This window comes from Candoia aspera, chromosome 3 (genome assembly GCF_035149785.1).
Source record: "Candoia aspera isolate rCanAsp1 chromosome 3, rCanAsp1.hap2, whole genome shotgun sequence".
NCBI classification, from domain to species: domain Eukaryota; kingdom Metazoa; phylum Chordata; class Lepidosauria; order Squamata; family Boidae; genus Candoia; species Candoia aspera.
This window is the reverse complement of record NC_086155.1, coordinates 44188947-44215788: the sequence shown is the minus strand read 5'-3', so window position 1 is coordinate 44215788 and position 26842 is coordinate 44188947. Positions and strand designations below refer to the sequence as shown.

Genomic DNA, 26842 nt, shown 5'->3' with positions numbered 1-26842 from the left:
TATAGGAACAATAATATTGACCTACCTATTAGATTAGTTAAAGCAGTGATGACAAGATAATGTTTTAAAAGCTAATTATTAGGACTATGCAGTGCTTTGGATTTGATTCCAAAGGAGGGCATGGGGTTGCAAAGGTAGCATCTGCCTGCAACTCCTTCAAGCAGCCACATCTTTTCCTGGGTTTGCATAGCAACTTTCTGGAATTGAATCTGAAAAATTGCATAGCCCTGCCAAATATTACTAGCAGAATCTAATTATCTGGAGGTCCATCATCCTTCTGGCCACTTCTTTAAGAGTGGCAGTACAAATGATGCAGGGAAACTATGGCCTCTAGATGTTGCTCAAATACAACACTGAGCAGCCCCAACCACCATGGTCAATAGCAATGTGGAAGGCCAGAGATTCCCAGCTATATCTTACAAATATTAATGGTTCTGTATTAATTTAAACATGACTCTAGAAATATGGGTATAGGGAAGATGCTGAGAACTTTAACTCTGTATTCCCAGAATCATCATACAGAGTGTAAAAATGTCTAGAATTCTTTTAACAAATTATATTCCCATTATGAAGAAATGGCAAGCAAATGATAAATAAACAACCTGAGATTTTCCACCAGCTCCATCCACAGCTAAGGTTACTGAAAGTGCACAGCAGATCACATGGATTTTAAAAAAGGATCCAAAAAAGTTACTGCAGCCCAGGGCCAACATCTCCTATAGAAACAATGGATTAGTCAGTTAAGGTTGCAGCAAACATCAAGACCTTGTCCTTACAGTAAGCTTCTTTTGGCAACACTTACTGGAAATAGAAATAGGTCAGTCATTATCACAATCTGTTTCTTCATTTGCAAGGGTGGCATTATTTATGCAAAGACTGCCACCATTAGGTCTGCAGAGTCTGCTATCCCATTACAGGAGAGTCATCCACCACCAACACTCCATGAGGATTGCTTCCACTCGTTCCAGAATTATCCCAGGATTCTCTGAGTCACAGCAGGAAGTCACATGTGACTTGTTTGGAAACTTTCAGGCCAAGGCAATCCTAGCAATTAACTTCTGCTAATTTAAATCTGCCAAAGTGAATCATTATTTTGGCCACCAGGGTCAGAAGAGGATGTTGTGCAGAAATGGTACAGTTGGCTGTAGTGATTATTTTAGAAGCTGGGGTTGTGCAAGCTAGTGCACGTGACACCTAGATGGCATTCTCAGATGGCATCCTTCTGAGTTACTCTTCAGAGAAGTGTAATTGGACTAAAAATATTTACAAATTAAATCCCTTGAATGGTTTGCTCCAGATTCTGCTCTGAGGCAAGTCAGCAGCTATGAAGCAACTGAGGTAAGGGTAGCAAGTATCAGGTCCTTACTGGCTCCCTGGCAGCACAGCTTCTGTGCACAGGAGTCACCTAAAACTATGGTACAGGGAAGTGCAGAAATGATATTTATTCCTTGCTTCCTCCTCCTCCTCCTCCCCTCCCCCTCCCATTGTTCTTGTTGTTGTTATTTCTTCAGTGTTTGGGGTGATTCTAACTTACATCTTGTTCTTCTACAAGTAAATTCCCAATCAACCATGCCAAGAAGCAGAGACAGTTAAATTGCTCCACCCAACAGTGTCTCTATGAGGTGTGTGTTTTCTGTGTAGCAATCTGCTTTTTCAGAGCCATTCCCTTTTTGAGGGAATACAGTATTGAGAAAATTGCCGAGTTGGCTGGCTAACTATGCCTACTGCCAATAAGAGATTGCCTTGGAAAATGCTTACAGTGACCTTTTTTTATTAATAACTTCAAATCATTTATTAACACTGTACTCTGTGGTGTTCAAATTATACAAAGGACTTTTTATTTACTGACATAGCCTCTTTGATACTGTTTATAGAAGATTACATAATCCCTCTAGGGGAGGGTGGCACTGTCCAATAAGTCCCACCTACCTGTCCTTCCATTAATCTAGTCCTCTTTTTTTGAGGAAGACAACACACTTAAGTTTCCAGCCTTGGAAATGGTAGCACTGGGATCATGGGCAAGTGAGCAGTGCACTAATTCCTCTCTATATTTCCCAGTTATCATGATTACCTGATTTGGGTCCACATCATAGCCATGCTTGTTACCAAGGGTTCTGCCCATGGCTAGGTTGATCACGTAGCCCACAATGGCAAGTGAAAAAGCTGGGCCAATCATATCTTTCCACTTGCCCACTAGAGGAAGTGTGGCAGATGGAAACCTAGGGTCAAAAGAAAAAAAGCTGACATAAAAGCCCACACTTTAATATGAAACTAACAAACCAGACTAGAGCATATTGTCCTTGTTACAAAATCCAACCTTGTTCAGAGAGGCTCAGTATTTTGAGACTTGTATTCTGAGACTTGTAGTTCCAACATCTGGAGTGCACCAGATTGAGAAAGGCTGCAGTCATTTATGAGCGAAGGTATGGCTCTCAAATGCAATATATTTATGGACAATTGAGACTGCAGAGATGCTGAAGCCATCATATTTAACTGTCATGTCAAACTCCATAGCAAATTCTTTAAATACTATATTCAGGCCATAATCTTTATAAAAATGTTTTTGCTGTGGGATCACCATATAGTTTGGCACAAAATTATGGGGAAGTTGGGATCATGTCAAACATCCAGATTACAGTTCAACTCATATTTACATATGGGTTGTAATGAATTCTGTGTTCCTTCTCAATTGTTATTCTATTGGGAGAACCTCAATACCATTTTGAAATATGATACGTCTCCACCTATAATATGTTCATAAGTACCAAGCAGCTTTAGTGAATGAAATCAGTTTTCTAGGTAGCAACATCTAGCATGAATAGCCATATTCTCTGAAGTGAGGTTCTCCCCAAAATTCAAATGCCCCCCCCCCGGTGTTTCAAAGGGCCCTGAAGACCTGGCTGTTTGCCCAGGCCTTTGGTGGGTGTGACTGAGGCCCCCTTTTCTTCTTTTTCTTTGTTTCCATCCAAGTTTGTTATCTCTGCCATCTTTGCTCCTTTTTGGTTTTTGGTTTTCTTGTTTTTAATGTTTTTAACAATTTGTAAGCTGCCCAGAATTGCTGGGAGTCGAGTGAGATATAAACTCAATCAATTATTAAATAATAATAATTATTATAATTATATCATTTTTTGATTTGGTGTTTTTCTGAGTTCCCTGATAGCTGTATGGCTAGAGAGACCCTGTAAGTTTAATATCTTGCTAACAAGCACTAGGCATCTGCATCCCTGTTCAGTAGCTTTAGTAAAATAGCTGAAGCTATTGAGCTACATGTACATACAGATACCCACTCAACCCTTATGACTTTCTCAGTGAACTGATATATAGTGTTTTGGTCCTATGAGTAGAAGTTCCATAAGTGTTAATATTTCTAACAGAAGTGGTGTATAGACATGGTAAATGTTTACATGCTATTATGAAATCAACTATTCCATACATTACCAATGTAGCATAAAAGCAATGTATAAATTAGCCAAAGAATATCTAAAGTCTTAATGTTTATCACAACGTCTTGGAACTACCTGAAAAGCAATGAACTGGGAAGATTGGTTTATTGGATTACCAGTATTTCCTTCAGCACAGGAATGCGGACAGTATGGATTTATAATTACAGCAGTATAGTAAGTTGTCACCTGCTTTACATAGCAGTGATTATTATGCACATTGTAATTATGCTATGGTTGTAATTTATTAGTGGATTGACTCATATCAACCAAGCCTTGCAGATACTAGCCACTTTTCATCTGCCCTACTTTCTACAGTATTCTATTTATAAATGGCATGATAAATGCAACCAATGGAAATTCTAAGCAATGCTTTAACTTGTTTTCAAAAAGACTCATCATTTCCTTCCCTTCAACACTTCTGGTTACATTATTGGGAGCTGGAGAGGAGGAGGGCTCAGAAGTTAAGTCCTTCCATTTTTCTTGTTGATTCCTGACACTGTTTTCTTCACCAGAACCATCCTCTACCTCTACTATTTTAAATTCATCTTCATTTTAAGTTGTCATGTTACATAGTTTGATTCTTACTCGAGAAACAACAGACTTAGTAATGTAGCAAATACAGTGGCACTAATAAGGTGACAACATTAGAATATCCCTATTCTGTAAGGGAATTATATTTACTTACCCCATATTAATAGGTCCAACAATTGGCATTTCATATTTCTCAGGCATATTAAAGCTTCCAGAAACGGCTGTAGCCACAATAACCTGAAGTCAAAGCACAAAAGAGACTTTAGCTTAGTGAGGTCTTATTCATTTGTGGTATTAGTCAGGATTGGTACTACATTCTTTCAGAACATAATGTGTGTATTAGCTTGTACGTGTGAAAGTGATAGATTCAATTTGCATTACAAGCTGTTGGTCAAAGTTCATGAAATGTTGTGTTGAGATTGAGTGCCCCAGGCACTATCACTTTCAAGGCTGATAAAAGTTGATGCCTTTATATGAAAGAGGAAAAGTTAAGTTTCCTCTCCTTTATTGGAAAGAGTATTTTTTACTTTGTCAAGACTCTCATCTTATGAATCTTTGCTTATTATTTTTATTTTTTAAAACAAGTATTATATGCAAAAAGAAGAAAAAATGTATCTCCTAGAAAAGCATAAATCTCTCATGTACTAAATAAAAATTACTTCGGCGTAATGCCTTGTTACACCATTAAGTTGTTAACATTTCACTCAATTCACTTAAGTAGAGGAATAAAGGGAAACTAATTTGAAAACTATAGCTTTGTTGATGCAGCTTAAAACTGCATTTGTCTTTTTTGCAGCCGCAACACTCTGTGGACTCCTACATATTACTATTCAAGAACTTTTCACAAGTACTATTACTAGTACTAGTAATGTCTCCCATCCAATATATTTGCTACCTGAGTGAAGAACATTTCCTTTACCCCTGCTAAATTTTATTCTATGATTTCAATCCATTTATCTAACCTATCAACATCATTTTGAATTCTATTTCTGTCTTTCAGGATATTAGCCATCCTACCCTATTTTATGTTACCTGTAAATCGGAGGAATATTCCTTTCATCTCTTCCTCCAGGTCATTAAAAATATTGATAAATAAAAGGCCAAAGCTGAAAACCTGTAGCTCCAAACCAATACTCCTCTCAAGTTTAATGGGCAAAGATTCATGAACAAGCCAACTATGATTTTTGAACTATCTACATACTTAATTGTCATGCATTCAGACCATATTTATTTAACTACCTAATAGTAAGTCAGGGGTCTCTTTATTAATTTGTAAATTGGTCAAATGCTTTGCTGAAATCAGGTTATGTTATATCTAAAGCATACCCTCAATTTATTAAAGAAGTTACTTAGTCAAAAGATCTGATAAAGATAGTCTGGTAAGACTTGTTCTTGACATACCCAGGTTGGTTTCTGGTAATTACTGCATTGTTCTCAAGGTGCTTAGAGATGAATCCTATCTGCTCTAGAATCTTTTCAGGTATCGACATCAGACTGACTGCTCTATAGTCCCCCAGTTCTTCCTCCCACCCCCTACCCCGTTTTTGATGATAGGATCGACATTTGCTTTCCTCTAGCCATCTGATATGTCACCATTATCCAGATTTCTCAAATACATACATTTTGGGCAGACATCAGCTAGTTTCTTCAGGACCCTTGGATGCAATTAATCTGGCCCTGGAGATTTAAAGTCCTTCAAAGGAAAGACGAATTCCCTGACCATGTTTCCATGTGGCTCAGGCTTTAGCCTTTCCCCTCATCCTGCTCTTCACCATTTCTTGGAGGAATACAAAATAGCAGATAAGCAGCTCTGCCTCTTTTTTGTTACCTACATTTGGTATCTACATTTAGCATTTGGTGTGCTGGCCTCTCTCTTCCTTTGATTTTGATCATAGCTGAAAAAACACTTTCTGCAGTTCTTAGCATAGTTACCAACCTCAGCTCATTCTGAATTTTAGGTTTCCAGATACCAACTTTGCAGTTCCAAACTATCTGCATATAATCATTCTTGGTGTTCTGGCTCTCTTTCCATTGTCTGCATGGGTCCTTCTTCCTCTCTCCCACTGATCATCACTGAGTTTTGTATGTAGCCCTACTGGCATCTTTGCCTATCCTCCATTTTTCCTCATGGAATTGTTTGTAATTATGTTCCTTTAGGAACTACCATCTTCAGCAAAGTATCGTTACCTTGTCGTGGTGCTGGAGCTTGAGCACCTCAATGATGCCATGAGCTAAACCGTGAAGGGCCACCCAAGACGGGAAGGTCATGACAGAGAGGTCAGACTAAATGCGATCCCTGGGGAAGGTAATGGCAACCCACCCCAGTATTCTTGCCGTGAAAACTAAATGGTTCAGTACAACCAGAGATATGTCGGTATACCATCGGAAGATGAGACCCCCAGGTCGGAAGATGGTCAAAATGCTACTGGGGAGGAACAGAGGATGAGTTCAACTAGCCCCAGACGTGATGATGCAGCTAGCTCAAAGCCGAAAGGACGGCTAGTGGCTGATGGTGCTGGTGGTGAACAGTGAATCCGATGTTCTAAGGATCAACACACCATTGGAACCTGGAATGTAAGATCTATGAGCCAGGGCAAATTGGATGTGGTTATTGGTGAGATGTCAAGATTAAAGATCGACATTTTGGGCGTCAGTGAACTGAAATGGACTGGAATGGGCCACTTCACATCAAATGACCACGAGATCTGCTACTGTGGACAAGAGGACCACAGAAGAAATGGAGTAGCCTTCATAATTAATAGTAAAGTGGCTAAAGCAGTGCTTGGATACAATCCAAAAAATGATAGAATGATCTCAGTTCGAATTCAGGGCAAGCCATCTAACATCACAGTGATCCAAATATACGCCCCAACCACAGATGCTGAAGAAGCTGAAGGAGAGCGGTTCTATGAGGATCTGCAGCACCTGCTGGACAACACGCCTAAAAGAGATGTTATTTTCATCACAGGAGACTGGAATGCCAAGGTGGGCAGTCAAATGACACCTGGAATTACAGGTAAGCATGGCCTGGGAGAACAAAATGAAGCAGGACATAGGCTGATGGAATTTTGCCAAGACAACTCACTCTGCATAACAAACACTCTCTTCCAACAGCCTAAGAGACGGCTTTATACATGGACTGCACCAGATGGACAACACCAAAATCAGATTGACTACATCCTTTGCAGCCAAAGGTGGCAGACATCTATACAGTCGGTAAAAACAAGACCTGGAGCTGACTGTAGTTCAGATCACGAACTTCTTATTGCACAATTTAGGATCAGACTAAAGAGATTAGGGAAGACCCACAGATCAGCTGGATATGAGCTCACTAATATTCCTAAGGAATATGCAGTGGAGGTGAAGAATCAATTTAAGGGACTGGACTTAGTAGATAGGGTCCCGGAAGAACTCTGGACAGAAGTTCGCAACATTGTTCAGGAGGCGGCAACAAAATACATCCCAAAGAAAGAGAAAAGCAAGAAGGCAAAATGGCTGTCTGCTGAGACACTAGAAGTAGCCCAAGAAAGAAGGAAAGCAAAAGGCAACAGCGATAGGGGGAGATATGCCCAATTAAATGCAAAATTCCAGAGGTTAGCTAGAAGAGATAAGGAATTATTTTTAAACAAGCAATGCGCGGAAGTGGAAGAAGACAATAGAATAGGAAGGACAAGAGACCTCTTCCAGAAAATTAGAAACATTGGAGGTAAATTCCAGGCAAAAATGGCTATGATCAAAAACAAAGATGGCAAGAACCTAACAGAAGAAGAAGAGATCAAGAAAAGGTGGCAAGAATATACAGAAGACCTGTATAGGAAGGATAACAATATCGGGGATAGCTTTGACGGTGTGGTCAGTGAGCTAGAGCCAGACATCCTGAAGAGTGAGGTTGAATGGGCCTTAAGAAGCATTGCTAATAACAAGGCAGCAGGAGACGATGGCATCCCAGCTGAACTGTTCAAAATCTTGCAAGATGATGCTGTCAAGGTAATGCATGCTATATGCCAGCAAATTTGGAAAACACAATGGCCATCAGATTGGAAAAAATCAACTTATATCCCCATACCAAAAAAAGGGAACACTAAAGAATGTTCAAACTATCGAACAGTGGCACTCATCTCACATGCCAGTAAGGTAATGCTCGAGATCCTTTAAGGTAGACTTCAGCAATTCATGGAGTGAGAATTGCCAGATGTACAAGCTGGGTTTAGAAAAGGCAGAGGAACTAGGGACCAAATTGCCAATATCCGCTGGATAATGGAAAAAGCCAGGGAGTTTCAGAAAAACATCTATTTCTGTTTTATTGACTATTCTAAAGCCTTTGACTGTGTGGACCATAACAAATTGTGGCAAGTTCTCAGTGGTATGGGGATACCAAGTCATCTTGTCTGCCTCCTGAAGAGTCTGTATAACGACCAAGTAGCAACAGTGAGAACAGACCATGGAACAACAGACTGGTTTCAGATTGGGAAAGGAGTACGGCAGGGCTGTATACTCTCACCCTACCTATTCAACTTGTACGCAGAACACATCATGCGACATGCTGGGCTTGAGGAATCCAAGGCTGGAGTTAAAATCGCTGGAAGAAACATTAACCATCTCAGATATGCAGATGATACCACTTTGATGGCTGAAAGCAAAGAGGAACTGAGGAGCCTTATGATGAAGGTGAAAGAAGAAAGTGCAAAAGCTGGCTTGCAGCTAAACCTCAAAAAAACCAAGATTATGGCAACCAGCTTGATTGATAACTGGCAAATAGAGGGAGAAAATGTAGAAGCAGTGAAAGACTTTGTATTTCTAGGTGCAAAGATTACTGCAGATGCTGACTGCAGTCAGGAAATCAGAAGATGCTTAATCCTTGGGAGAAGAGCAATGATAAATCTCAATAAAATAGTTAAGAACAGAGACATCACACTGACAACAAAGGTCCGCATAGTTAAAGCAATGGTGTTCCCCGTAGTAAAATATGGCTGCGAGAGCTGGACCGTAAGGAAGGCTGAGAGAAGGAAGATCGATGCTTTGGATCTGTGGTGTTGGAGGAAAATTCTGAGAGTGCCTTGGACTGCAAGAAGATCAAACCAGTCCATCCTCCAGGAAATAAAGCCAGACTGCTCACTTGAGGAAATGATACTAAAGGCAAAACTGAAATACTTTGGCCACATAATGAGAAGACAGGACACCCTGGAGAAGATGCTGATGCTAGGGAGAGTGGAAGGCAAAAGGAAGAGGGGCCGACCAAGGGCAAGGTGGATGGATGATATTCTAGAGGTGATGGACCCGTCCCTGAGGGAGCTGGGAGTGTTGACGACCAACAGGAAGCTCTGGCGTGGGCTGGTCCATGAAGTCACGAAGAGTCGGAAGCAACTAAACGAATAAACAACAAGGAACTACCATCCATCTTGAGGTTCTTATCCCATTGACCTCTCCTGCCATGGAATCCTACTTATTATCTGAACCTATCAAAATCCACTTTCTTGAGTCCAAGGTATGTGTTTTTAAAAAAGAACCAGTTCTAGTGATTAAGGTCCTGGCTAGAAACCAGGAGACAGTGTGTTCTAGGCCTCCCCTAGGCCTGAAAGCTGGCTGGGTGACTTTGGGCCAGTCATTCTCCCTCAGCCCAACCCACCTCACAGGGTTGTTGTTGTGGGGAAAATAGGAGGAGGAAGGAGTATTAGGTATGTTTACTACTTTGAGTTATATATAAAAAAGATGGGATAAAACAACAACAACAACACTCTAGCATTATATGACCACTTCCCAACATTCTTGTTGCATATAATTTCTCAGCCCCACATTGATTAATATCCCCTCAAGGATAGCTGATCCTCTGGTGCCTGCCTTCACCTTATAAAGGAGAAATTAATTAGCAAGATAAGTCAGAAATTTCTGGAACAAACATGCTTGGCAGAATTTATTCCCAAGTACATAAAGTCCCCCATCATTACTTCATGTCGCTTTCCATCATCCCCATCTTCTATTTGGTTGCGTGGGTGATAGTAGACACCAACAACAGTACAGCTTTTAATTGTTTCTTCACTTATTTTAACCTAAGTCCTCTTTATCCAAGTTCATTCACCTTGATTTCTGGACAAGAGTACATACTTTTAACTTAAAGTTCAACACCTCCTTTTCTATTTTTTTCTGTTCCTTTTGAACAGATGGTGTTCTATAACTGCTGTGTGTCAGTCTTAGGATACATTATACCAGGTCGCCGATCTGTACTTCACCTGGTTTATTTCCCATACTCTGAGCAGTAGTGTATGGACAATAAAGGCCCTGAATTTTATGAGCCATTTTTTTTCTTATTTTTCATTAATAAGTTTAATTGCCCCCAGAAAATGCAAATGTAGCCTGATCATAAAAATCAAATGGAGTTGCACATAATGCCTCCCTAATATCTAATATAATAGGAGTGGGTATTCAATACTTAGCAAAGTAATTAGATTGTAATACTCCAACTTATAAAATCACCAATTTCAAGATAGTCTATGAAGGTGATTTTCCAATATGCAAAATTTGCCATTCATTACTGCAATATCAGAACATAGTGCTAGAATCTGAGGAAGATCTAAGATTTGAGTATGTAGGGTGTTTGAATGGGCTAATATAGTTGGCTGTTTAGATCCCCAAGTTTCAAACTTGATCTGTATCTGAGAAAAAGCTCTTACTGGGCTCTTGTTCTAAGTTTACTACCGTAAGAATAGTTCCAACATAAAAAACCCATTTTCTCAGAAACTGTTTTGCTCATTATAGTTTCTGAAACTACAGTAAACTTTTCTTTTCCTGCTATTCTGTATCTTCCACTGCCTTTCACACAGAACGGAGTAAACTTAGGAGTAAGAGGTTCCCATATTAGCAAGCAATGCTTATTTCACAGGAATGCAATAGCAGATTCTGGATGGATTGCAAACTGAAACCATAGACAACGTCTGCCAAATTCTGTGCATTTCCCACAGCTCTAGTTACACCAATACTCCCTGGATGTCAGCACGTACCAGAGACAAGTAGGCATCTCACTACACTTTTTTTTTCCTAATCACATTTCAAGGCTTTAGAATAAAGCTACATTATCTGCATGTACATTTCCTACTGAATAGTTCAAGGATGTTGAACCCAGATTCATTGAAACGTAAGTCAATCAAGGTCAACCTGAGCACGCCAATTCTTCATCTTGGATGACCATAATCACCCCATATCTGATGAGAGTTTGAGGTTGCAATTATAACAAAGACCACGCAGGCTGGAAAATATGGGAATTGAAGTTCAGCATACCTAGGTACCAATATCTTGAGGATGGCTGCTTTCATTATGTAGGAGCCACCATAAAATATAAGAGATCAAGAATCCATTGGTATCTCCGTAATTATTTCATTGCCCCAATGATTTTTATTTACGTACAATAGTTCTGCAATTTATTTATTTATTTATTTAATTTTCTAATGATGGGGGACTTTATGTACTTGGGAATAAATTCTGCCAAGCATGTTTGTTCCAGAAATTTCTGACTTATCTTGCTAATTAATTTCTCCTTTATAAGGTGAAGGCAGGCACCAGAGGATCAGCTATCCTTGAGGGGATATTAATCAATGTGGGGCTGAGAAATTATATGCAACAAGAATGTTGGGAAGTGGTCATATAATGCTAGAGTGTTGTTGTTGTTGTTTTATCCCATCTTTTTAAAAAATAACTCAAGGCGGGGAACATACGTCATACTCCTTCCTCCTCCTATTTTCCCCACCACAACAACCCTGTGAGGTGGGCTGGGCTGAGAGAGAGTGACTGGCCCAAGGTCACCCAGCCGGCTTTCAGGCCTAAGGCGGGACTAGAACTCACGGTCTCCTGGCTTCTAGCCTGTTGCCTTAACCACTAGATCAAACAGACAAATTGTACTTTTGTACAGTTACTGTACAAAATATCATTGCTAAGTAACGTTGTCTTCGTAGAGTGCCATATGCATTGCACTTTTGCTTATAATCATATCATTTCCTAAAATTAACAACAAAAATGGTATGCTACTTCAATCATTAAAAGTTCTTTTCTCAATTTATCTCTTCTTCTGAAAAATATCAATCTCAAGGAAAATAGCAGGTGAAAGAAAACATCTGCAACTGCTACTTACTATAATGATCTCCATGGGAATTGGGACTCGAATCTTCTTCATATATTTCATATTTAGCTCTTTCACAACTATGAGGAGCACAGAGCTGATCAAAGCAAACACCAGGGAAGCCACATTGGTTTTTGACAAGTTTTTGCAAATATCAATAAAAGTCTGAGGGATTAAACAAAAAAAAGAGAACATGAGGCCTTTTCAACATGCCAGCTAGACTGGAAAATACGCCATGGTGTTTATTAGTCTAAATGTAAAGATTGGGGGGGAGCATTATTTAACCTAGAAATCTGCATTTTACAGTAGTAGCAACACTCAAGAAACAAAAAAAATGTAGTTCTGACAGTAGCCAACTCTGGATTAATTATAGGGTCAAGTAAACAGGGCCTGACCAGACAGGATGTATTTAATCTAATTTGAACATCCTGCTGAGACTTTAAAAGAAAATTCAAGAGGCTCACAACAGGTAACTGTGAACTCCAAAACTCTATGGAGGCTTTCTCCTAATCCTTTATAATTAAAATACAGTAGAATTAATTGTAACTGTCTGTTACTTGTAAGCTCATTCTTCAGTATTGCAAAAGCCTTGGCATTTCGGGTCTTAAGATTCAAGAGCTGTGCAGAAAGAGAAAGGGTTCCAGGTAAAGATTTTGTTTGTTTGTTTGTTCTGCTGCAGTGATTGGGGAAAAGTTCCTAAGATAAAATCCAACTTTTGGTATAAGATTTGGCAGACAGCACAATCCTAGTTTTTTTTTCTTGGCCTCAGACTTTATTCACCCTTTTATTTAAGGAAAAAGCAACACTTAAAAATAACGTGACCAACAAAATATTAGAAATAACAACAACAATGATAAAATCTAAGAACAAACAAATAAAAAGTCCAGCAAACATTTTTTGCTCATCAGCAAAAAATAAAATTAAAAAAGTGGGAGTTAATATAAATATGCTGTAACACCATATTCAATATTTCTATCAACTTTTTAAATAGACAGAAGTACCCTATTGTTATTGTGTTCTAAATAATAGACACCAGATGCCAATAATATAACCTTTAAAGTTTTCTTAGTTGCTGTGCTAATTTTTCAGCCAATACTTTTTCACCCATTGTTAGTTATCATTGGCCTAAAGAAAGATGGACTTTCCTTTTCCAGTATTTTGCTGTAATAAATATGGCAGCTAACGGCAAACATCAATTAATTCCTTGTGTTGCACCTATTTATATTTTCTGGAAAAATGGACAATACATTTACATTAGTATTAATCATTAATTATTATTATAAACCATTGTGTCCAACTTCTTGAACAGCTTTCAATCAAAATGAGAAATTTCAACAACTGTTGCCATCTTGGAAATGAATACATATCAGTTCAATTACAGTACAGCCCCTTTAACCATCCTACTGACTAAAAGCAATAATGTTTTCTTCCATAAATATTTGACTCTCATTTAGTTTAATTTCTTGTGTTTTGAAGTAAGAAGAAAATGTCTCGTCACCATTACTAATGATTTTGTATTACATTTTTGTTAACTCTTCTCTTCGTACAGTGAGTTGCAGCAGTGTCCACAGGCTCTTCCTACTTTCATCAGAGAGGTGACAGCACGGTCAGAATATCACCCAGCAAGCTCTGCCCTTTGGTGTATGAGTGCAATGTTGTGGTGCATGTAGGAAAAGGGAGGAGCTGGCATCATAACACAGCTTGTATCACTCTGAAACTGCTACCCCTGCCCCCCCCCCCCCCGCAGCTTGCTGCTCCTGCAGGGGCCACTGGTAAGTGGGCTCTTCCTGGGTCCATCCAGTGGACATTTATCTTTGGGGAATAATTCACTACAATAATTCCACATTTTGAATGTTTCCATATGGAAATATAGAATTCTGGTAATTAATTACTTTAAAACTGGTGAAAGTGAGAGAAGATCATTGTGGAGACTCAAAAGGAAATGGAATGTAAATGCCTTTTTTTCTTCCTTGATAAGTCTCTTTCCTGCTTTGACTGTACTTTCTTTCTTGCCTCAAACATATGTAGCTCCTGACAAAAGCCAACGGTCCATGTGCTGCTCTTGATCCCCAGTGATTGTGCACCCAATCTTGCAAGATAGAACAGTAATCATAGTATCAGCCTCACTTACATAGACAATGGCAAAGGGTCCTGTGTAGGCTTCAATCTTCAGACCAAAGATATACTTGAGAACTGAGATGAGGATCTGTAGACCAGCTGCTGTCATGAAACCCCTTATGAAGGATTCTGAAAGGTAGATGGCAACAAAGCCAAACTGCACAAATCCCAGGCATATCTATGGACAGATGGTCAGGCATGTCAGGCAGAATAATAAGTGGAATTTCTGAGAGAAAGAGGCTGCAGTTCATAATAAAATTTGGCACAGTCACGGATATGTGGAAAGATATGCTATAGCTCTTCTAGGAGGAATTTCTTCCAGTATAGGTGTACGGCACAAAGCTAATATGCATCACCTCTCCCTGCTGCTGGACAGACTGAGTAATGAGGGATGTGGAAGACAGGGATTTCTGGGCCACACCAATATTTAGCTGCTATAAAACATGGAAAGAACATCCCCATTAATTTGTGGTTCATGTCTAAAAATATAAAAGCAACTTCATACATTCCAGAACAGGTCTTTCCAAGTCCAGACAACATAATATTTCATATATAGCCCTCCACTGTTTTCTATCTGCATATCTGTCTTCGATCCTCTTTCTATAGAAAATCCATGGAGGAAAAAAAAGACAGAATGACTTTCTTTCAATTTATAGAGCTAGAAACGTCAGTCTAGAAGCTTCTTTTCAAGGTTCTATGAATACATTTGTGAACCTGGACAAAGTTCCCAGCTGAGAGCTCCTATATGAGAGTTTACAGCCACATGTTCATGTCTAACTGTCCATCCTCATCCAGGATGGCCCTCTCTGGAGGTCATTAGGATCAAGAAAACTGATGTACAAAAGCAGCACAGCAAGAGTGGACAACATTTTTGTTCAGTAACCGTCATTGTGGTGGTTCCCCTAAAGCAGTGTTCCTCAACCTCAGCAACTTTAAAATGTGTAGACTTCAACTCCCAGAATTCGCTGGCTGGGGAAGCCTGGGAGTTGAAGCCCACACCTCTTAAAGTTGCCAAGGCTGAGAAACACTGCTCTAATGGTAAAAACCTTTGACCTGTCCTCTTCCTCCTCCTCTTTTTTTGGTATGTATATTGGGGGGGGTTTAATATTTAAAATTGGTAACAAGCCTTGTGGAAGCTAAACGTCTCTTTTAAATTCTTCATAGGGAAATAAGGGCAGAAAATTAAGTGGCCAAAAATCAGTGGCTTTGCAATTGACTTTCAGTAATGGATGCTGTGCAGGCTGCAAAATGCAGGATGAATGTGAGTTTAGATAATAGTGGCCCCATCCCTGCTGAACAGAACAGATGAATTTCTGTGTATGTCCTATTGCATATAGTGCTGTTCTGGCTGTAAGAGCAAATAAAACAGAAAGGAAAGTGGCAGTTTTGACATTTGCATGAAGCATATGCATAATATTTCACATTATTGTAACAAACTGGCTCTGGGCCTCACCCTTAGATGAATGCTGTATCTAGTGAACACACATATTTATCATTTTTTCCCCCTCTGATCAAGGTAAAAGCAAATCCAATGTGCATCTACAAAAATTTATATATATATATATATATATATATATATATATATATATATATCACTATGCAAGGAGTATTAAAATTATATTTCAGTCAAGACAGGGAAGAATTCAGTTTTCAATATTTCCTTAATTCTCACAAGAGGAACTTAGGAACTTAGAAAGTAGCAGCACAATGCATAGAGTACATCAAAGTATGCAGTGGAAAAGTACAGATAAGGACAATAAAACCAGTAATGAGGAACATATACCCTTCCAGATGTTGACTCACTAATAGTCATGTTTTTGAGGCTACTGGGAATTGTAATTTAGCATAACCTTGAGAGACATATGCTTCCCACTCCTGTGCAAACCCTATCAAACACTCAATCATTGGAATTGTAGGTCATATGAACTTTTCATATAGTTTTGTATAAAGGGAACCCTTACTTGTATTAAGGCTGTCAGACAAGCCAAAGTGGCAGAGATCTCCAGTCTGGCTGCTTCCATGGCCGTGTTGTTAACCATAATTTCATTGGCTGTATGGTTAAAGTATTGGAATTCAGAATCCGGAGCCAGCTCATGGCAGACGCTACCTACAATAATACTGATGACTGCAAAAGTACCTGTTGGAAACACACATAAAACTTGGCTTATATTTTTGAGCTGAGTATCTTCTCATGTCACAGCTAGTCTGTAGATAATTGGCAGTTACAAGTTTGTATAGAACAGTCTTCTTCAACTTGATGCCACCAAAGTGCATTAGATTTAAATCCTGTAATTAACATCCCAATGTCCTCTGAAGTGCAATATATCTGGACTTCATATAAATTAGTAAAAGCCAGTTAATTGGTGGTTCATTAAGTTCTAAAGAAAGATCTTTGAGTCAGCTTTGGCTTAGGATCATAATTTGATCAAGAAACCAATAATTTACAGTTGTTTCATAAATACATTTGAGACAGCAAGCTGAAAAAAAAACACCCAACGTAATATAATTTCAGGTAATAAGATTACATATATCTAATATGTGCATTCAGGTCAATATTAAAGTGGAAAATTCAGTCTTACCTGGGACCATCTGATGCACACCTCCTAGCAAAAAATAGGTAATCAGAGGAAAGAAGGAAGAGTAGAGCCCATTGACTGGAGGTAGGTTGGCCAGCAGGGCAAAAGCCATGCCTGAAAACAAACATGAAGAACACATCAGATCTTTCTTCCTACAATTATACATAAGATCACATAATGCAAAAATATGTCATTCTCAGCATGACAACATCGCTTTCCAGGGCTCATCTAGTGATAAATGTTTTACAGAAGGTGCTCATAACATCATATCCTACGTTGCACCATTTGTCAATCCTTGGGGATAATTTGTCAAGAGTCTTAAATTGATGTATGCTATACCAAAGGTGAATGAAGCTCAAATCTTGGTAGGGGTACTCTTTGCTCCCCCCCCTTCTACTATCTTTCCCTTTCTCCTTTATTTCTCATTTTGTATTCCTCTTTCCAAGCAGGTTGCTGGGAGAAGCGCAGAGGACTTTTGAAATTAAGATGGAGGTGCATAAAATTGGTTTATAGACTGCATGTGATTGTAAGGCTATGTTGCCCAACCCTAATTATTGGTAAGGTGAGGTAACAGAACAGTGACAGGTGTTGGGGGTGATCTCTACAAACTTTCTTGCTCAAGAAGCAGGATAAGGGTGGAATTTGATTTCCTTACAAAAAATTAGAAGTTAATACGTTTGGGGTTACATAGCAATCTATACAGACCCATCCATGATGCCTATATGGATCTGTGTACAGGGTTGAAAAACCCTTGAAATGGAAAAGCTTTATACTCCTATATATAAGGTAGTATGCCCATGCTAATGTTAACCCCCTAAATTATCTACTCACATGATTTCTTCAGTCTTTTTTGAAGGCAATATATAATGGCTCTATTTGGATAAGTCAGTCTATTGCATTAAATCATGGTTTGTTTGTTTGTTTATCAAATTTGTCACCGCTCATCTCCTCCGACCGGAGGGACTCTGGGCAGTTTACAATATAAAACAATAAATATATAATAAAATTCCAATATAAAATACACTGTAAAACCATTTCACAAAGCTACCAAATATAATAAAATCCAGATGATGTTTAACCATAATTTACTGTATAATCCACAACTTCCTTGCTTAATACACTATACTAATCTATAAACAATATTTTACAAGCAACATTTGGGTTTGCAAAAGCAAATAATCTCTTTTATGGCCAAGCAGAGTCTTTGAACCCATCTTTTTTGTAAGAACCAGAACATTTGTGCTGTTCATATATGTTCATACTTCCCACACATTGCTGTGAAGGTGGGAAAACAATACCCAAGGAATTTTTTAAAGCTTGAATAGACTTTTTTCAAAACAGAAAACTGCAAATTTTGCTACTACTGTACTTCACTGACTGCACAGACAATCTGAACCTTAGCAGGAATAAATACCTGAATGATTACACCTGAGATTTACGTGGGATGTAGGAGCAAGAAGCATACAGGCTTTTTTCCAAGTTTGTCCAACTGTTAAGTAACTGTTTTGAATAATATGGGAAAGGCAAGTTTCTCTCACCTTGAGGTACTTGAATAGTTCCAGCACTAATGCCACCAAGGACATCAGGTACAATGTAATCTTTGATTTTGTATTTTGGAAGCCATACAAGTATGGGAAATAGACTGTATAGAATGAGTTTGAGTCTGGATGGTGAACATCTAGAGAGAAAATACATGGAATTAATAGGAAATCTTTACTATGAGGTTTGTTCTGTAACATGGGAAGGCAGATGATTGTTCATTATCTGAATGTGCAACTAGAGCAAAGAGCTGCTGTTTCAGGTTGTTTTTACCACCCTCATAGCACTGGCATAAATAGTAGAAGACAGAATGGAAAAATTGTATCCCCCCTATTATTCATAATTATCATCACATTATATGTAATGCAGTAATGGCAGAATACCCTGAATCCAGACTTCATCAAATTCTGGAGAATATAATATCTTGTCTAAGTCTTATGATGTCTGTCTAGAGTTATTTTCAAGCTTTGACACACCAAAATTACAAACCAAATCAAAATTTAGCAGAACTATTATATCTAGAATGTTACTGGGAGATTAAACACAATTATTCTAATCAGCCCCTAAATTATTAATTCAAGGAAACATAGCACAACCTGTTCAACAGATGAACTGAGAGAACAAAACAGTCCTAAGTGGCCTAGTTCAGCAAAGGAACAGAAGAAATCAATTGGATATAATAGCACGTAACAGCCTAGTTCTTTCAATGTTCACTTCAAAGGAAACTCAGTTACTTCAGTGCAGCCTCCTTCCCAGAAATGCTTTGGACTGGGTCAGAACAATTATAAGTAGCAGGTCTCCCAAGGCCTGGCTAGACTGCTTCCTAGACACCTCATTTAATCTCACCTTTTAACTGGAAATGCTCAAGTTGAACATGCACATGCTCCAATAAATAGTTAGGGTTAGCATGCATACAATTATAGCTTAACAGTGAAGTCTTACTGCTGTATTACACTGATCAGGCATAGATAGGACCATTACAAAATCCTTTATAGCATTTAAATCTAGGGTGCAAAGAAACAGTGATACTGCAGCAATATTAATGATAGCTGTTGTAACTCTTAACTTAGTGTAAGTGCTACATTACTGTAATGGTTATGGTGTAAATTAGAATAAGGGAGCAGAGGTGGAGCAGTGGTAAAGGAAGTCTACTTTTCTCCAAGACTGAACTTCACCAATATAAAATGTTAACCTCAACCCAGCTGCCTTAACAAACCTACTAAATGTTGAAACAGTAAAGAATTCAAGATGATTATTTTCTCCTTCCTCTCTTTAATCCCACCTATGTAGAATAGGCTTCTTATTAACTCAGCAGCCCAACATGGCACATCAGCAAAACTGATCAGAGAATTACAAGTTACAGATAAGATACACACAAGATAAGCCTATTTACACCAATGTGATCCTATAGTTAGAGAACTAAGGGCAGTAAATGAGATAGTTCCTGTACTAAACAAATACTAAACTTACATGAAAACCATTATGCACAAAATCATTCCAGTGAAGAATAAATATGAGCAGAAGGCAAACAGAGCTGAACAAAAGACAGTTAATGTTGAAATCATAAGAAGTTAATCACAGATAAAGAAGTCCTTCAACTTGTACTAGGTTTCCTAGTTTAACATGAAAACTGTCAGGCTTTTAGTTTTCAATAACATTTGTAATAAGTGGCAATAATTAAGCTACTGTTTCTTTTGGTTAAGCATTAATATATCCAGTGTAAGAGATGCAGTGTACATTTGCTACTGAAATAGGTTCTTTTGGACTAAGAATCTAAAGTATCTATGATCATGTGGAACTGTTATCTGTATCTATGAGATCACTCAGAAAGCAATTATTTATTTGGCATAATTCCATTGCTGCCCATTTAAGAGACCATTCAGTCACATTGGGTGCCACCCAAATCTAAAGTCAACAGGGGAATTGCTGTGTAGCTTAAAGTAATGCATCCAGTTTACTTAAGTAAAGCTTGTTCAGTTATGCCTTTACTTAACTGACATCTAGCAAATGGATACATCAAATGACGTGCATACAAGTCACAACAGTGGAAGCATACGATTCAAAAAATAATAAAAAATGTTCTAGCTACATGGTCCAGTTGTTATTTTCATATTTCTTGCACTTGAATTATGATATTATGGATATTTTGCACTTTTATATCAGGTACATTCTTCCTTCTCTTTATAACAAAGTTGAAAACTCAGAATAACTGTGGAATTGTGCATCTAGGCATGCATATGACACCCATATTTGTTAAGACATTCTTAACAAGTATGAAGAACAAATGTAAATATTTGTATGTCTATGCTTGGTGCAAAATAGACATCAAACCAAGTTTCTGTTGCCAGGAATCAGGGTTGATTGAAAGGATTTTTTTTACCTTTTACCTATATGAAAGGCTGGGAAAGTAAAGATGGAGGATGGGATAGATGTCACAAAGCAAAAGACTGCATGGCTGATTTTGGTGATGGACTGATCAAAACTCACCTCTTGCTCTGACCTCTGTTTTTCCCTGTGACTCCTCCTTTCCTTATAGTCTTTTAGGTTGTAAGCCTCAGGGCAAAGACAGTAGGTCTTTTATTTTGTTATATGTACCACACCTCATTTCTTCAGGAGAATTAGAAGTAATACTACTGTAAGAAATTGTAATGGAGCTTGAAAATTTTCTTATGTATTTTGACCTGAATTTTTTTGGAACAGAGCTATATGTAAAAATGTTCTTGCCCTGAAATACAATGCATTATTGGAAAATTTTAATTTAAAACTTGCTTTGAAATAAAGGGAAAGTTTTAAAAAAAAAGTTTTAATTTTTTTTAAAAAGGACTCCATAGTTTGCACAAATGTCTTTTTGTTCTTCACTATTGCTTACTTTTAAAAGTATTCCTGTAATGTGTTGGGTGTGCCTGTGCATGTCTGTGTATATACAGACACATACATACATATATATGAATAATTCCTTAGAGTCTACTCACTAATATTATTGTTCTTTTCTTTGTTAATAAAAAGCATTATATTTACTCAGTAACAAATAAAACCAAATGGAAGGTGATGTTGGCACTGAATTAGTACAGCCAATCCCCTTATCTGCATCCTTTATGACGTTCTTCTATTGATGAAAGTTGGAAAACTAATTTAGTCTTCTCCTCTTTGCATAGTTTGCCTATTCTAATCTCACTTGGCCTTGGTAATGGAAACATACTTGTTTGAACAGTTAAGAACAATCTCTTAACATCAAAAAAGAAGAAAACTGAGAATATTCCTCACATCTTTCCAATGCCTCTAAGATTTGGATAATTGATGCTGCTGATGCCAAGTCTGCATTATTATTTTGACTGCAAATTCTGAATGAATTTACTGCAAAAAAATATCTGGGATTAAAATTACTGGAAAACATTCCTGGGGTGAAAGTTGGTCTCTTTGCTTTTGGATTGCACAAACCAAAATTGGACATTAAATTTGACAATATCTGTTGAAAAGTTTCTAGAGAACTACTGCATCTACCATCAAGGGCCAGGCTATATGAAAATCTGGAGAGCATGTTTGCTTTACAATCTATAATATTCCACCTACCTGAAAAGGTTCTTTATTTTCTCTCCAAGGGGATAACTTCTACTTTTCCTATCAAACTCTTCATCAAAGTAGTTGCTAGAATAAGCTGGACGGTTGATGATGTAGCGCGGACGAGTTTCATTCATCTTTGCTTCGTGAAATCTTTCACCCCAAAGGGAAATGGAAGTCAACTGGAGAAGGAAGTGAGCATCACCAAGAGAAGGACTGTCAGTGAGAGGGGCAGCTTTCTTCTCTTACCCTTATTCCCCATTAGCTTGGGTTTCAGATTTTTCTTCTCCAAGTCCCACCCCTTGTCTTTGCCCTTCCTGCAGAAGCCAGGGATTGGGCCTCTCTTGAGGCATCACTGCCTTAAGGAAAGCCTCCTGGAATTTGAGTGATGTGGGAGGAAGTGTAGTTTCAAGAAACACACACATGGCCAAGTGCTGAGTACTGCAATGATGACACTGCTGTTCTATTGTTATTTAGCCTTGGGCCAATCCCTCAGATTTCCTCTACCATGGTTTTATCATGAAGAAAATGGGATTAGTGTTCATTGTATCTCTTGTTTCATACATGAGCTAGAAACCCCTAAAGTTTCTACAACAGTGCCTTGAGGATCCTGGTTAAGTTCCGAGCAGCCATTCTAAGGACTTTAGTGTGTGAGCTTCCATTCAGTGAATATGCTTTGGAATGAAGGACAACACAGAAATGCAACAATTTGACCTATTTAAATGATAATAATGCCAACCAGTCCTGCTCAACCAGTCCTGTGTGCAGTATCAAGGTGTTACCAGAGGCACATAAAAAATAAACTCCTTGAGGTATAGGCCTTAATATAAACAAAACAATCAAAGGAAGGGGAAAGAGCAGTTTTGCAAAATGATAAGTTGGAACTGAAAAGGAAAAATCTACAAAAATAGAACAAGGATACAGGTGATTATTATAGTATTGCACTTAGATATATAGGTGTCCAGTAAGTGGGAGAATGATCAGGAAAAGAATTATAAAGTAACTGTAAATGTTGTACAGTTCAGATAGTTAAATTCATAGGACAATTCTGCATTGCAGCTTAAGCTGACCAGTATGATTTTGTTGTACTGTTTGTAAAACCAAACATACTTGGATTACATTGGTGAACCATGCAGCTGGATGGGAGGGGTGTGCCAGTTGCTGTATCCAATCAGCTGGGGCTGTCACTAGACGAGAAGGAAGTATGCAGGCCATCCACCTGAAAGGGCCTGACACTTAGGTGCTTAGGTGGAAGACAGCAGTTTTGAAGCAAAAAACATGTTTCAAATTTGCAATGGGCTAGGAGTAGGTAAAGGATGACATCATACGTTCTTGCACTCAAGAAGTGGTGGGTGGCCTTTAATGGCAATGGAGCAAGCAGAAAATTGGATATACTCTTAGTTTAAAGATGATACTTTCTTTATTACTTAGACAGCAAGGTGAAATTCCTTGGTTCTAATAATTCAATACAGGTAGACCTTGCTTAACAACTGCCCTAGTTAGCAACCATTTGAAGTTATGATGGCACTGCAAAAGTAACTTTATGACCAGTCCTCACATGTATGTCATTGCAGCATCCCCACAGTCACATGATTGAGATATGGGTGCTTCACAACTGGTGGGTGTTTAAGACCATTGCAGCATCCCATGGCCATGTGATTGCCATTTGTGACCTTCACAGCCAGCTTCCAACAGGCAGAATCAATGGAGAAGCCAGCAGTAAAATCACAAGTTTCTTTCATGTGATGCCTCACTTAATAACCATGGGTGATTCACTTAATGACCACAGCAGAGGTAAGGTCGTAAGCCTGCTGCGGTCACGTGATATCTCACTTGACTGCATCGCTTAGCAACAGAGTTGCTGGTCCCAATTGTGTTATGTAAGTGAGGACTACCTGTATAAGTAAATGCCAGTTCAGAATTCAGATTATAGTTTCAACACTAAAATTGAATATGTTACCTTAAAAAAAATCCCTGTTCTTTTATAGTTTGCACTTTTTATATTTTATTAAACAGAGCAAACAAGTATCAGACCCCCCACCCCACAACAAAAGCAATAACAACCCAAAAAACATTAAATAGAAAACAATACATACCAAAATAAAAAAAACACTGAAATGGAATTGCCCATAAAATATCAAGCCTTTGAAAAATGTGGGAAAAAATTGAGAATATTAACTAAAGCCAATCTGATGTGTAATTTTCAAAATCAGATCTTGATGAAATTCCTTTCGGGGATGCCTGTTTTGTTTGGATTTGATTCTGTCCAGTGACTAACTGGTGATAAATTTCAACAAGGGGGATTTCTGGAAGTGAGAGAATAAATTGCCTTGGATTGACCCATTTTTGGAAGAGGAAACTGGGGCTGCTCTTGGTTTTGTAAAACTGAAATCCTAAACATAGTTAGACTCTTAATGAAAAGTAGACTCCATAGGACGCAGGGGAACCTACTTCTCTGAGGAAGCATTCTTAGAGGGTGCTGCATGACTCTCTTCAGCTGAGAACACTTGTTTGTCTTTGTATGCAAAACTTTGGGAGTACTCAAATGAAAGAATTCACCTTGTGACCCCTTTCAAAATTATTAGTTTTTACTAGCTGCCAAGTATATTGAAGTTTCCAATAACTATTAGGAGTTCATAACAAACGGCCCCCTGCATCCCACCCTGAGACTGCCTAAGGGAAGGAGAGGGTAAGAAAGGGGCAGCAAAGATTGCCAGGGGAAAGGCAAGTTTCTGCTAGAAGTTTCTGAAACGGCCAACTAATCATTGCTGTCACTAAAGGAATTTAGCCCTTTGTCACTCATTTTGGAATTTACATCGAGATATTTCTCATGAGATGATAGCAAAGAGGTGCTCACGGATCAGGTCCATCTGCTCAGAACATGACGCAACCATCTTGATTCATGAAGATATCTGGAAGAAGCTGCATTTATAGTGGCATATGATGGACTATAGATAGGCAAAGAGGAGCACGCTGCTAAATCAAATGTCTGCACTAGTTCATATTGATCCTGTGTTTGAAAGACAATTCAAGCTGATTTTGAATTATAAATTAGGATTTCTCTGAGTTTGCCATTTGCTGGGCCTGCTTCGATGCCTGGACCTCAAACATGATTTGGGAAAATTCTTGTTTGGAGGATTATTTCTTTGTATCATTAAAAAAAAATCTCCTTTGAGATGGATGTTTCTTTCCTGTCCTTTGACGGACTGTGTTGTCAAGGTTCAGTCACAGCAATTCATTCAGATCTCTATTCATCTCCCTCTCCCCCACCCCACCCTCAGCCAACTGTTCAGAATTTCTCTAGAGGAACTCTATATAGGCTATGTACTGAATACTATGAAAACCAGCACTTAACGAGCCAGATTCTGCTTCAAATTCTGGGGAAAGGTGGAGGAGCAAGCTGGGGGGAAGGATAACATTCCTCTCACCACTTCTTGGTGTCATTCATGCCAGGACACAGTTCTTTGTCTTATATAGGATGACCCATCATTTTTTCCCACCCTGCATTTCCTAGGCCTTTACAGCACTTTGGATTTAATTATAAAAGGGGATTTGGAGTTAATGGGCGTGCAAATTTAACGCCTGTCTGCAGTTCTTAAAAGCAACCATATCTTGTACTGGGATCAAAAGGCGCCCTCCACAGCTGCCATGTAATCCCAGGAAAAGATGCATTTGCTCTAAGGAATTGCAGCTGGGCACTAAATTTTGTGCCCCATCATGTTTCCAAGCACCTTTTTGGAACTGAACCCAAAGCACTGTGCAGCCCTAGTATTTCTGTTGTCTTTTGACTACAGCAGTTGCAGCATTCCCAAAGTTCCCAGTAACTGTATGCAAGCAGAATTTGACTGATACCCACCCCTGCCCTGCTTATCCTCATGTTTGGTTCCTTGTGTTGTCCAGTCAGAGCCTGAAAGTCTTTCTCTCCATGAACTTGCCCCCCATCTGAAAGGCTGTGATTGAGGGGACCAATGGTAGTCTGATCACAAGATGAAGACAAACCTGTCAATCACTGAATCCAATTTTCCTCAGTTTCTCACAATGCTATATGCACAGAAGTGCCAGCATATTAATTCCCTTCCAGTCCTTCCCTGTGCAGTAGTTTGTAGAACAGTGGAGTGCTGAATAACAGGTTGGTGACAAAATTTTGCAGAAGTTTTAGAATCAGGATAGATTCTGATGGCCACCTTGAATGAATAAAAATGTGTCCTCAGTTTCCTCTAGAGCCTGCTTTGTCTTCTGTTACAAGTCTTTCTGTTCAGTGTCTTCTATTGCCTGGTTCCTAATACATTCTGAAATCTGTAAAGTTTCAACTTGTGTTTAATCTAGGGAACAGCCATTGATAAGACCAACTTGAAAACTTGACTCTTAGTGTTGTTGACATCATTGGCCTGTTTGTTTTAGGTGGAGTTTTAATCATGGGACATTTTTATCCTGCTGCTTGCCTTTCCTCCATTATTTCTGCTTTGTTCTTTATTGTCAAGAGCGTCTATCACTTTTTCTTGGAAGAAAAGTCTTTAAATGTTCTACAGTTGAACTTCTATAACACAACACAGTGCTCTGTTGGGAAAGATGAAATAAGTAGACTTTTTTTTTAAGGAGTTACATTGTGCTCATGAAGACAAGGTTTAGCCAAACTCATAAGTTTGACCTAAGGATCAAATTGCTTAGGGGTGTATTTTAGTGACAGCTCTGGGGAGTGAGAAACTGAAACGTCTTTGGAGTGATGGAACTTCTGGAATATGCTTTAAGCTGTGAGGACTTAAATTATACGGGATCACCAAATAAATTGTTTTCTGTAATCTTCCCATTTTCCCCACCTCTTCTATCATTATTTTTCTGGGAGAAATACTTTTTGGTTCGTGGTACTAGCAGGCTTTTATCCAAAGTGCCCTAGGAATTTATTGCTACAACCTTGCACATTTACTTGGGAATAAATTGTGTTCATTTCAACAGCAACAGCCTATGTTTAA

At 38.6% G+C, this 26842-nt stretch overlaps 1 protein-coding gene across 1 annotated transcript in view; it reads right to left on the bottom strand.

The window, feature by feature from the left end:
- Positions 1–26842, bottom strand: part of SLC26A9 (solute carrier family 26 member 9) — a 59930-nt gene that overhangs the window by 20079 nt on the left and 13009 nt on the right. The window contains exons 2-10 of the mRNA XM_063297483.1: positions 21885–22054; positions 18314–18453; positions 16779–16889; positions 16161–16336; positions 14213–14377; positions 12094–12246; positions 4129–4211; positions 2072–2219; positions 603–716 (exon numbers count right to left, since the gene is read on the bottom strand). Of these exons, the coding sequence (XP_063153553.1) occupies positions 603–716; positions 2072–2219; positions 4129–4211; positions 12094–12246; positions 14213–14377; positions 16161–16336; positions 16779–16889; positions 18314–18453; positions 21885–22009 (1215 nt within the window). The 5' untranslated portion in view covers positions 22010–22054. The remainder of the gene's footprint in view (positions 1–602; positions 717–2071; positions 2220–4128; positions 4212–12093; positions 12247–14212; positions 14378–16160; positions 16337–16778; positions 16890–18313; positions 18454–21884; positions 22055–26842) is intronic.